The sequence below is a fragment of the Schistocerca gregaria genome, chromosome 3 (genome assembly GCF_023897955.1).
Source record: "Schistocerca gregaria isolate iqSchGreg1 chromosome 3, iqSchGreg1.2, whole genome shotgun sequence".
Lineage (NCBI taxonomy): Eukaryota > Metazoa > Arthropoda > Insecta > Orthoptera > Acrididae > Schistocerca > Schistocerca gregaria.
The window spans coordinates 318,649,482-318,662,014 of record NC_064922.1 but is presented as its reverse complement, the minus strand read 5'-3'; the positions used below and the strand labels follow the sequence as shown (position 1 = coordinate 318,662,014).

General features: G+C 40.9%; 1 protein-coding gene across 1 annotated transcript in view; it reads left to right on the top strand.

The window, feature by feature from the left end:
- LOC126354144 (pre-rRNA 2'-O-ribose RNA methyltransferase FTSJ3) overlaps positions 1 to 12,533 on the top strand; it is a 107,295-nt gene that overhangs the window by 16,941 nt on the left and 77,821 nt on the right. The window contains exons 2-3 of the mRNA XM_050003554.1: positions 667 to 819; positions 4,519 to 4,665. Of these exons, the coding sequence (XP_049859511.1) occupies positions 667 to 819; positions 4,519 to 4,665 (300 nt within the window). The remainder of the gene's footprint in view (positions 1 to 666; positions 820 to 4,518; positions 4,666 to 12,533) is intronic.

Here is a 12,533-nt window from a genome sequence, read left to right as displayed (position 1 = left end):
CATACAGTGTTAGTCCAGGTGGGACCTAGGGGTATAGGTGTGTGTGCATGTACATACATACGTGTGTGTGTGTGTGTGTGTGTGTGTGTGTGTGTGTGTGTGTGTGTGTGTGTGTTTTACTCTAACTCGTCAAAGAATAACTGTGAAAGCTAGCAATTTTCTTTCTTTTGTCAACTCAGCACTTCTGCTTATCGGTAAGTGGTTTCCTTTAATCCAGAAGTATTTACATTCCACAAGAACTGTCCTACATCAGTAATATAAATAAAAATACAGGTTTGCTCTTAAGCTGACGAGATATAAACTGTTACTGTGTCAGTGGAGCTATTAGGTTTAATGAGTCAGACCAGACAACTGAGAATTTAGAAACTACTCTCGGGGAACATGAAGACGATTGACTGGCTATACTCTAGTGGCGACACACACACACACACACACACACACACACACACACACACTACCAAAAACTTTTCCCCCTTCGTATTTATATATGTTCCTTGATGCACCTAGTGAATGTAATATGAGGTAATGGAATATTGCACCAGGTTTATTACTGTATTGAGAACTCTGTAGTAGAAAACAGTTAACATGAAAGCAAATTCATTGTGAATATATGCAAGTATTGTAACAACAGACTGATACTTTTTCTTTTCTTTTTTTCCCCCCCAGGATTCAGGTCTCGTGCTGCGTTCAAACTTATACAGCTGAATCGTAAATTTGAATTTTTACAAAAATCTCGAGTATGTATAGATTTATGTGCAGCACCTGGTGGATGGATGCAAGTGGCCAAGCAGAACATGCCAGTGTCAAGTATTGTCCTAGGTGAGTACTGCATTCAGCTCATATTAAGTCTTTGTCTTTAACTCATTTTGTTGCACGTATTTGATAAAATAAATTACAAAGAAGACATCCGTACATTTTACATTTTGACTTTTTCCTTATCCTAAGGAACATGTGCTTTGTCACTGTCAAACAGTTAATATCATGTTTAATTATAAAAATTATGTGTGCATCAAGTTATGATGGTCAAGTGTTTCATCACACCTGTGTTGTAAAATTTATCAGATACAAACTTTGAATGGAAAATTGTTACATAAACACAGGAAGATACTACAGATAAAATCTAGCTCCTTACTTACAATCTTTTTAGATTAGCAGGTGTAATCAAAAGCAAGGTAATATATGTACGAAATAATTTAGATGTTAGTATGCTGACATAAATTATAGCGTATTTTTACTTCTGTATTTGCTTTCAACAGATTGTAGTTGATATCTTATGAAGTTCAAGAACTATGTAGGAAGAACAGAAACTCACTGCAGGCAACCAAGTAGTTATAATGCAATAATGTGAATGGCTTATTGCAATTTGTGTGTAAATGTTCATTTTGTATGTCTATTTAGGTGAATAATTTTTTGGATTTACTTTTTACAGATGTTGAGATGAGATCAGTGCATAATAACAGGTTCTGTAATGCACTGTTCACTGTCCTCATAATTCATACTTCTTCACTAGAGAGAAAACACTAAGTGCACAGATCTTTTGAGGTGTTCGTCCAAAAACAAAATATGTTGCCCATAAGCATGCAATTTAATGACTAGTGTCCATTTGTTGAGATTTAAGAAAGAGGCGCTTCAATAGTCAGTAAGATGTACAGGGTATTCAGAAATTCCCATTACAGATTTCTGGGACTCATAGAGGGGAGTGAGTACATGAAATTTTGAGTAGTAACCCTTCTCTGGAAACATACAATTTCCATTCTATGATGGTTTCAATTCAGATGTGTAACATGTCCATGTCTTCTGAGGGAAAGAGAGAAGTCCCAGAGTTGCTTGTCTTGTATGCAGAAGGGTAGACAGGATGACGTGCACTACATCAGACTGTCACCTGATGTCACCTAACATTTGCTTTGCTGCAAGACCTAGTCAATGTCTGTACATGTATGATACAGTAAACATGGTTCAGTACATGTTTCTGGAATACACAGGTGTGCTCCTTGTGTACGGCAAAGCTCAAGGTAACGGAAGAGCTGCAAGTCAGCTATATCTCTAAATGTTTTTCACAACGTAGCATGCCATCACATAAACTTTTTGCCCAGGTTATGCAATGCCTCTGAGAAACTGGTTCCTTTACTGTGAGGGGGCATGACTGTGGTGTTCCACGGTAATGCTGTGTGGCCAAATTTGAAGAAGTACTGCACTGCTTTAAAGAGAACCTGTAATGGGATCTCGAACAACTGCTTGTGTAATGGATGTTAGTCACGGTGCCATCTGGGACATTCTGTGTGAGCAACAATTACATCAGTATACCACTTACAAAGGATACAAACCGTGGGTCCAGCCACTTTTCCACAACACATGGCTCCTGCACTGCTGCATTGACACACCCCTGTTTCCATGTAAGATTCTGTTCACAGATGACTGTAAGTTCACTATGGACTGTGCTCTGAATTCGTAAAACAGCCATGCCTGGTCCGATGGAAAAACCTCATGCCATGCATGTTCAGGAATTTTAGCACAGGTTTGGAATTAACGTGTGGCCAGGTATTCTGGAGGGTATGTGATTGGGTCGTACCTCCTTTCACTACTGATCCTGAATACTTAATCTTCCTACAAAACGTATGGGACCCATTCTTAGAAGCTGTCCCATTGAATGTCCATCAGGATATATGCTTTCAGAATTACAGTGCACAAACTGACTTCTCACATGCGGTTCAGAGACATCTCAATGGATGATGTAGTAAAAAATGTCGTGTGACTGGGGCCTCCCGTCAGGTAGACCTTTCGCCTGGTGCAAGTCTTTCGATTTGACACCACTTCGGCGACTTGCGCGTAGATGGGGATGAGATGATGATGATTAGGACAACACAGCACCCAGTCCCTGAGCGATGAAAATTTCTGACCCAGCCGGGAATCGAACCCAGGCCCTTAGGACTGACAGTCTGTCGCGCTGACCACTCAGCTATCGGGGGCGGATGGATGATGTAGTGATGGATGGATTGGCTGAGGTGGTCGAATCACATGTCCACTGCAATTGCCACATTTAACTCCTATGGACTACTTCTTATGGGATTGTATGCAAAGTTTAATTTACAAGACTCCTGTAGAGACAGAGGAAGATGTAGATGTAAAAGATCTTCTGGCACGAGTTCTGGCCACTGCACTAGAAACTGAGGAGAAACCAGGTGGGAAGGAGGGTGTGTATCAGAATGTGCTTCTAATACAATGTCTGTAACAATATTGGTGGTCGCCACATTGAGCTGATGTCGTGATGCATCAGTACTGTTATATACGTATGGTATGCTGGGCTCTTTTATGTTTTGGAATAATGTAAACACATAATGTTTAATTGGTAATACAAAAAAATGTTCTTAAGTGATAAAATGATGTTTTATTATGTTTCCTTTTGAATTGTTACCTACTGTGTCATGTATTTCAGTCCCTCAAGAAAAGTTGGTGAGTTAAACATTTGAACTGAAACAGTTATAGAATGGAAACAGTGTGTTTCTGGACATGGGTTCTTATTCACAATATTTTGTACTCACTCCCCTACAGTCGTAGAAGTTTGTAACGGGAATTTTCTCACACCCTGTGTAAAGACATTTGTCACATCTAAGAGTCATAGAATTTTTCAAATATGACTAATTCTGTCTTTACTGGTATTTTTGTTTCTGGTCGAGTGCATTTGAATATCTTGAGTAAGTATAAACATTACTATCTATCTGTGTAATGTAAATCAACAGATAAAAAAATCTACTCACCAAGTAGAGGCAAGGGAATACACACACACACACACACACACACACACACACACACACACACACACAAAAGGATTTAACTTTCACGAGCTTTTGGAGCCAGTGGCTCCTTCTTCTTGTGAAAGATTGAAAGGGAACCAAGAAGGGTGAAGGAAAAGGACTGGAGACGTTTAGGGAAATGGGTACAGTTTGGGAAAGTCACGCAGAACCCTGGGTCAGGGGAAAGTTACCGGGCAGGCTGAGAAGGAAAGACTACCTATCTGTGTATAGGTACCTTTACTGTCACCACATTGTCATTCACCCTGAGACAGGTGCGAAACTTGTATAATTTTATTGTGTGTTATTTCGCATTTAACCATTTCCCGGGTGAAGGCAGGCCTTTGACTATGTAAGTACCAGAGGGCTCTCAAAAACTGCAGTCAACTTGGGTGTTGTATCAGACTAAAAGTTCTTAATTTTGATCATAGATCCAATTGGTGTCTGGCACATGTCCTTATCGTGTAAGCTAATTGTGTATGCATACCCTCCACTAATCCAAATAAGCTGCATTTGCTGGCAACTTTTTTAACAAGAAGAAATTTCATAGTAGCAGGACGATTTTGTTGGCATTATCACATAATAACTTAAAAAAAACCACAACATTGATTTTAAATGATTCTTGTGCACATATATTTGACCTGAAATATCTTTTTTTTTTTTTTTTTAAAGTGTGTAATGCATGCAGACATGAAGTATAATAACTTTTATATTATTCTGTTGCTTTTAGGTGTGGATTTATTTCCTATCAAGCTAGTGCCAGGCTGTATAAGTATTCAGGGCGATATCACAACTGACAAATGTCGCTTGGCAATACAGAAGGAACTTCAGACATGGAAGGCAGATGTTGTGTTGAATGATGGTGCACCAAATGTTGGTAAGTTTGATACCACATCACAAAAAGCATTATTAATGTGGATATTATTCCAGAATTTCTGCTCTGATTTCTTTGTTTTGTTTTCGCGTAATGTAGAAATTCACAACTCTTATATTAAAGCTAGATTGTAGCTGGTGGTGACTTTAATTTACCCTCAATATGTTGGTAAAAATACATGTTTAAATCTGGAGGTATGCATAAAACATCATCCAAAATTGTGCTAAACGCATTCTTTGAAAATTATTTCGAACAGTTAGTTCTCGAGTCTACACAAATAGTAAATGGTTGTGAAAACACATTTGACCTATTAGCAACAAATAATCCTGAGCTAATGATGAGCATCAAAGTGGATAAAGGGATTAGTGAACACAGGGTTGTCATAGTGAGATTGAATATTGTAGCCTCCAAATCCTACAAAAATAAATGAAACAGTTTTATGAGAAGGAAAGTTACTACTCACCATATAGCAGAGATGCTGATTCACAGATAGGCACAACAAAAAGACCCCCCACAATTAAAGCTTTCAGCCATTGAGGTCTTCGTCAACAATACACACGCTGTTGCCTGAGACTGCAGTCGTGTGTGAGTTGCATTTGCGCGCGCGCTTGTGTGTGTGTGGGGGGGGGGGGGGGGGGGAGACACGCGCGCATACATGTGTCTGTTGTTGATGATGGCCTTAATGGCCGAAAGTTTTAATTGTGAGAGTCCGTTTGTTGTGCCTATCTGCAACTCAGCATCTGCTATATGTTGTTGTTGTTGTTGTTGTTGTTGTTGTGGTGGTCTTCAGTCCTGAGACTGGTTTGATGCAGCTCTCCATGATACTCTATCCTGTGCAAGCTTCATCATCTCCCAGTACTTACTGCAACCTACATCTTTCTTAATCTGCTTAATGTATTCATCTCTTGATCTCCCTATACAATTTTTACCCTCCACACTGCCCTCCAAGGCTAAATTTGCAATCCCTTGATGCCTCAGAACATGCACTACCAACCGGTCCCTTCTTCTTGTCAAGTTGTGCCACAAACTCCTCTTCTCCCCTATTCTATTCAACACCACCTCATTAGTTACGTGATCTCCATCTAATCATCAGCATTCTTCTGTAGCACCAAATTTCGAATCTGCTATATATAACAATATTATGAGAAGGAAAGTTGCTACTCTCCATCTGCTATATGTAGAGTAGCAACTTGCCTTCTCATGATATTGTTATATTCCATTCTGGATTTTCCATTGTTTGAAAAATAAATGAAAAATGTACCTATCCAAAAAAGCAGGTAAAAATTCAATTTCTGAGAGACAATCTCCTCTCCTTCCAAATTAACATTGTAAGTGTAGACCAGATGTAGCTTGAATTCAGAGAAATAGTATTGATAGCAACTGTGAGATTTGCACCAAATAAATTAACAAACAATGGAGCTGGTCCCCCTTGGCACACACAATTGGTCTGAACCCTCTTGCTGAAACAACAAAGAAAGCATGCCAAATTCAAACGAATGCAAAATCTCCAAGATTGACAATGTTTTACAGAAGTTCGAAATTTAGTGCGGACATCACCGTGAGATGCTTATAATAGTTTCTACAACAAAACTTTTATCTTGAAGCCTGGCAGAAATCTGAAGAGATTCTGGTTGTATGTTAGTGGCAAGACACAGTCAGTGCCTCTGCAGGATAGCAATAGAAATACTATCGACGACTGTGCTGCTAAAGCAGAGTTACTAAACATAGCCCTCCTAAATTTTTTGCTTATGGACTATCTTCTCAGTTATTTGACTGTATTCATGATTTCTTGTCAGAGAGATTGCAGTTCATAGTAATTGACAGAAAGTCATCGAGTAAAACAGAAGTGATTTCTGTCATCCCCCAAGGTAGTGTTATAGGCCCTCTGCTGTTCCTTATATGTGTAAAAGATATAGGAAACAATCTGAGCAGCAGCTGTAGGTTTTTTTCAGATGATGTCATTTATTGTCTAGTAACCTCCTCAGAAGATCAAAACAAATTGCAAAACCATTTAGAAAAGATATCTAAATGGTGCGAAAACTGGCAATTGACCCTAAATAATGAAGAGTGTGGTCATACACGAGTGCAAAAAGGAATCCGTGAAACTTCAGTTACACAATCAATCGGTCTAATCTAAATGCCATAAATTCAACCTAATGCCTAGGAATTACAATTACCAACAGTTTAAATTGGAAAGAGCACATAGAAAAAGTTATAGGCAAGTCAAACCAAAAACTGCACTTTATTGGCAGAACACTTAGAAAATGTAACAGATCTACTAAAAAGATTGCCTACACTGCATTTGTCTGTCCTCTTTTGGAATACTGTTGCATGATATGGGATCCTTACCAGATAAGATTAACGGAGTATATCGAGAAAGTTCAAACAAGAGCAGCATATTTTGTATTATCATGAAATAGAGGAGAGTGTGTCACAAATGTGATACAAGATTTGGGATGGATACAATTAAAGCAAAGGGATTTTTTGTTGTGGCAGAATCTTTTCAGGAAAATTCAATCACCAACCTTCTCCTCCAAATGCGAAAATATTTTATCGACACTGACCTACATAGGCAGAAACGATCATCATAATAAAATAAGACAAAATCAGAGCTCGCACGGAAAGATATAGGTATTGGTTTTTTCCATGCGCTGTTTGAGAGGAGAATAATAGAGAATTCTTGTAAGATGGTTCGGTGAACCCTCTGCCAGGCACTTAAATGTGATTTGCAGAGTATCCATGTTGATGTAGATGCAGAGGCATATTAAGACCAGGAAAACTGCATTTGTTTCAAAATATGTAGCAGCTGATGCCTTTGTCAGAGTGTGGTATAGCCCTTAGTAATTTTCATTGTGATGAAAGTTACTGCCAGTACACATTTCAGCATCAACCATGGTAACACTGTAAACTGCTACCTATGTGAAGTTGCAGGTGGAGGGCTATGTCAGATGACCTGCACGAATAAATTTTAAGGGTTCTGCGTACTTCGTGTCTTCTGTAGATGTCTTGTGGTAGCATTGTTTACCTTCTCCTGTCACAGATTCTTAGCTGGCAAACAAACAGTAAAATCTAGAATGGTAAAGATGATCACTGTATCTATCTTTAATAATAAACTCCAAGTCTTTTGATTCAAAAGAATATATTTCACCTCATTGTTATTGGTGTAAGAAGAAAACACATTTCAGACTTTAACGTTATAAAATTTGTGAGCCAATAATGTCACGAATACAGTGGGTGAATTACAAGCTATCTGTGACTTACAATCAAATGATTGTTTTATCAGTATAATAGAGGGAAACATTCCACGTGGGAAAAATATATATACAAAACAAAGTTGCTGTGACTTACTAAATGAGAGAGCGCTGGTAGATAGACACAATAAAACACACACACACACACACACACACACACACACACACACACACACACACACACACACACTTCAAGCTTTCGTAACCCAAGGTTCATCAGGAAAGAGGGAAGGAAAGGGAAAGACGAAAGGATGTGGGTTCTAAGGGAGAGGGTAACGATGCATTCCAATCCCGGGATCGGAAAGACTTACCTTAGGGGGAAATATCCATCTGCACATATACAGACACAGGCAGACATATGCAAAGGCAAAGAATTTTGGGCAGAGATGTCAGTCGAGGCGGAAGTCCAGAGGCAAAGATGTTGTTGAATGACAGGTGATGTACGAGGGGCGGAAACTTGAAATTAGCGGAAGTTGAGGCCTGGTGGGTAACGGGAAGAGAGGATATATTGAAGGGCAAGTTCCCATCTCCGGAGTTCTGATAGGTTGGTGTCAGTGGGAAGTATCCAGATAACCCAGACGGTGTAACACTGTGCCAAGATGTGCTGGCCGTGCACCAAGGCATGTTTAGACACAGGGTGATCCTCATTACCAACAAACACTGTCTGCCTGTGTCCATTTATGCGAATGTACAGTTTGTTGCTGGTCATTCCCACATAGAAGGCTTCCCAGTGTAGGCATGTCAGTTGGTAAATCACGTGGGTGCTTTCACATGTGGCTACCTTTGATCATGTACACCTTCCAGGTTACAGGACCGGAGTAGGTGGTGGTGGGAGGGTGCATGGGACAGGTCTTACACTGGGGGCGGCTACAAGGGTAGGAGCCAGAGGGTAGGGAAGGTGGTTTAGGGATTTCATAGGGATGAACCAAGAGGTTACGAAGGTTAGGTGGACAGCGGAAAGACACTCTTGATGGAGTGGGGAGGACTTTATGAAGGATGGATCTCATTTCAGGGCAGGATTTGAGGAAGTCGCATCCCTGCCGGATAGCCACATTCAGAGTCTGATCTAGTCCCAGAAAGTATCCTGTCACAAGTGGGTCACTTTTGGGGTTCTTCTGTGGAAGGTTCTGGGTTTGAGGGGATGAGGAAGTGGCTCTGGTTATTTGCTTCTGTACCAGGTCGGGAGGGTAGTTGCAGGATGCAAAAGCTGTTTTCAGGTTATTTGTGTAATGGTTCAGGGATTCAGGACTGGAGCAGATTCATTTGCCACAAAGACCTAAGCTGTAGGGAAGGGACCGTTTGATATGGAATGGGTGGCAGCTGTCATAATGGAGGTACTGTTGCTTGTTGGTGGGTTTGATGTGGACAGATGTGTGAAGCTGGCCATTGGACAGATGGAGGTCAACGTCGAGGAAAGTGGCAAAGGATTTGGAGTAGGACGCGGTGAATCTGATGGAACCAAATGAGTTGAGGTTGTAGAGGATTTTCTGGAGTTCTTCACTGTGAGTCTAGATCATGAAGATGTCATCAATAAATCTGTACCAAACTTTGGGCTGGCAGGCCTGGGTAACCAAGAAGGTTTCCTCTAAGCGACCCATAAATATGTTAGCGTACAAGGGGGCCATCCTGGTACCCATGACTGTTTCCTTTAATTGTTGGTATGTCTGCCCTTCAAAAGTGAAGAAGTTGTGGGTTAGGATGAAGCTGGCTAAGGTAACGAGGAAAGAGGTTTTATGTAGGGTAGCAGGTGATTGGTGTATAAGGAAGTGCCATCAATGGTTACAAGGAAAGGTTTCCAGGGGTAACAGATCGGGCAAGGATTCCAGGCATTTGAGAAAGTGGTTGGTATCTTTGATGAAGGATGGGAGACTGCATGTAATGGGTTGAAGATGTTGATCTACGTAAGCAGAGATACATTCTGTGGGGGCTTGTTAACCAGCTACAATGGGGCGACTGTGATGTTTGGGTTTGTGAATTTTAGGAAGTAGGTAGAAGGTAGGGGTGCGGGGTATCGGTGGGGTCAGGAGGTTGATGGAGTCAGGTGAAAGGTTTTGTAGGGGGCCTAAGGTTCTGAGGATTCCTTGAAGCTCCGCCTGGGCATCAGGAATGGATTACCTTGGCAAACTTTGTACGTAGTGTTGTCTGAAAGCTGACGCAGTCCCTCAGCCACATACTCCCGACGATCAGGTACCTTGCTCATGGAACCCTTGTCAGCCAGAAGAATGACAATAAATCGCCCAGCCTTCAGATCACGGATAGCCTGGGCTTCAGCTGTGGTGATGTTGGGAGTAGGATTAATGTTTTTCAAGATAGATTGAGAGGCAAGGCTGGAAGTGAGAAATTCCTGGAAGGTTTGTAGAGGGTGATTTTGAGGAAGAGGAGGTGGGTCCTGCTGTGACAGAGGACGGACTGTTCCAGGCAGGGTTCAATTTGGATAGTGTCTTGGGAAGTTGGATCATCAGGAGTAGGATTACGATTATTTTTCTTCATGGCAAAGTGATATTTCCAGTAGAGACTACGAGTGTAGGACAGTAAAGCTTTGACGAGGGCTGTTTGGTTGAATCTGAGAGTAGGGCTGAAGGTGAGGCGTTTGGATAGGACAGAGATTTCGGATTGGGAGAGAGTTGTGGAGGGAAGGTTAACTACTAAATTGGGGTGTTGTGGTTCCAGATTGTGTTGACTAGAATTTTGAGGTATTGGAGGGAGTGGAGCTGGAAGAGGGAGATTGAGTAGATGGGAGAGACTGGGTCTGTGTGCAATGAGAGGAGGTTGAGGTTTGTTGGAAAGGTTGTGGAGGGTGAGTGAGTTGCCTTTCCAGAGGTGGGAAACCAGGAGATTGGATAGTTTTTGGGGGTGGAGGGTGGCATGCTGTTCTAACTTGCGGTTTGCCTGTAGGAGGATGCTCTGAACAGCCGGTGTGGATGTGGGAGAACTGACACAGGCATACAGTGTTTGTTGGTAATGAGGATCATCCTGTGGCTAAACATGCCTTGGTGCATGGCCAGCACATCTTGGCACAGTGTTACACCATCCGGGTTATCTGGATACTTCCCACTGACATCAACCTATCAGAACTCCAGAGATGGGAACCTGCCCTTCAATATATTCTCTCGTCCCGTTACCCACCAGGCCTCAACCTCCGCTAATTTCAAGTTGCCGCTCCTCGTACATCACCTGTCATTCAACAACATCTTTGTCTCTGTACTTCCGCCTTGACTGACACCTCTGCCCAACCTCTTTGGATTTACACATGTCTGCCTGTGTCTGTAGATGTGTGTTGTGTGTGTGTGTGTGTGTGTGTGTGTGTGTGTGTGTGAGAGAGAGAGAGAGAGAGAGAGAGAGAGAGAGAGAGAGAGGGGGGGGGGGGGTATAACTGTCCTTTTTTCCCCCTAAGGTAAGTCTTTCCACCCCGGGATTGGAATGACTCCTTACCCTCTCCCTTAGAACCCACATCCTTTCGTCTTTCCCTCTCCTTCCCTCTTTACTGATGAAGCAATCTTGGGTTGCGAAAGCTTGAAATTTGTGAGTGTGTTTTTTATTTTGTCTATCTGTTAGCGCTTTCTCGTTTGGTGAGTAACAGCATCTTTGCTTTTATATATATGACTATTTTATCAAAATTGTTAGAAAAGTGAAATGCCATTATGACTATAGCTGGTAACAAGATCAGCGTATGATTTCTATGTGTTGCATAGGAATTATTAAGTTTTAACTTTATCCACCGTGCCACCAGTTTTTATTCGAGGTTTTTTTAATATATGCGTCAGTACAGGATATCAGTCTCAACTTGGCATACCCATTCTCACACTCCTGCCTTCTGAGTCTGACCTTATGTTGTGCTGGTCTACATTACCTATCTAGCTCCCCATGACAAGCATAGGTGTACTACTCAATGTGACTCGGTGTTAAAATGAAGTAATATCAACGAAATAGCACAATTGCAACAATCTTCTTCGTATAATTTGAAAATTGCCTCTGAAGCTGAAATGGTCAGCCGCAATAGGCCAGTCAAGCTTAATTTTTTGACAAAAGGCTTTTCAGACCCGTTGTAACCACAATTTTTACTTCTAATAGGGGCATAGAGGCTATGAAATATAACACAAAAAACCTTCCAGTAAGTCACACATTGTTTTGTCTGACCAAATTCTAATGCAGCCTAGCAGGTGTCTTTAATAATAACGAAAAATAACAAATTTCTGTGCTGTTCAACTATTTATGTACTCACAAACCAGTTTTGACTTCTGAGGCCATCACCAGCAACAACCGTATCTCATGACTGCAAAAGAAATGATTTTGACTTGTAGAAATGTTAATGATGCAGATACACAGTTCTTCCAAAGTTATTAATTCATTTATTTTATGTATCCATGGCATGAAGTTATTGTAGAACTGGTAGAAAGTTGAATTATGTACACACAGTTTAAGATAAAATCCTATTAAATACAGCGGAAGGTGATAGCAGTAAAAATGCAGGAATTAATATGCACAACAAGAATTTACAAAATACAGTCAGGAAAATGGAAAATAAACAGCATGATAATTCTCTTCATATTCTGTGGAGAATCTAATATTCACCAGTTTTGATTGCTGTTTTGTTGGTTGCAGCTAGGTCATTAGTGGAAC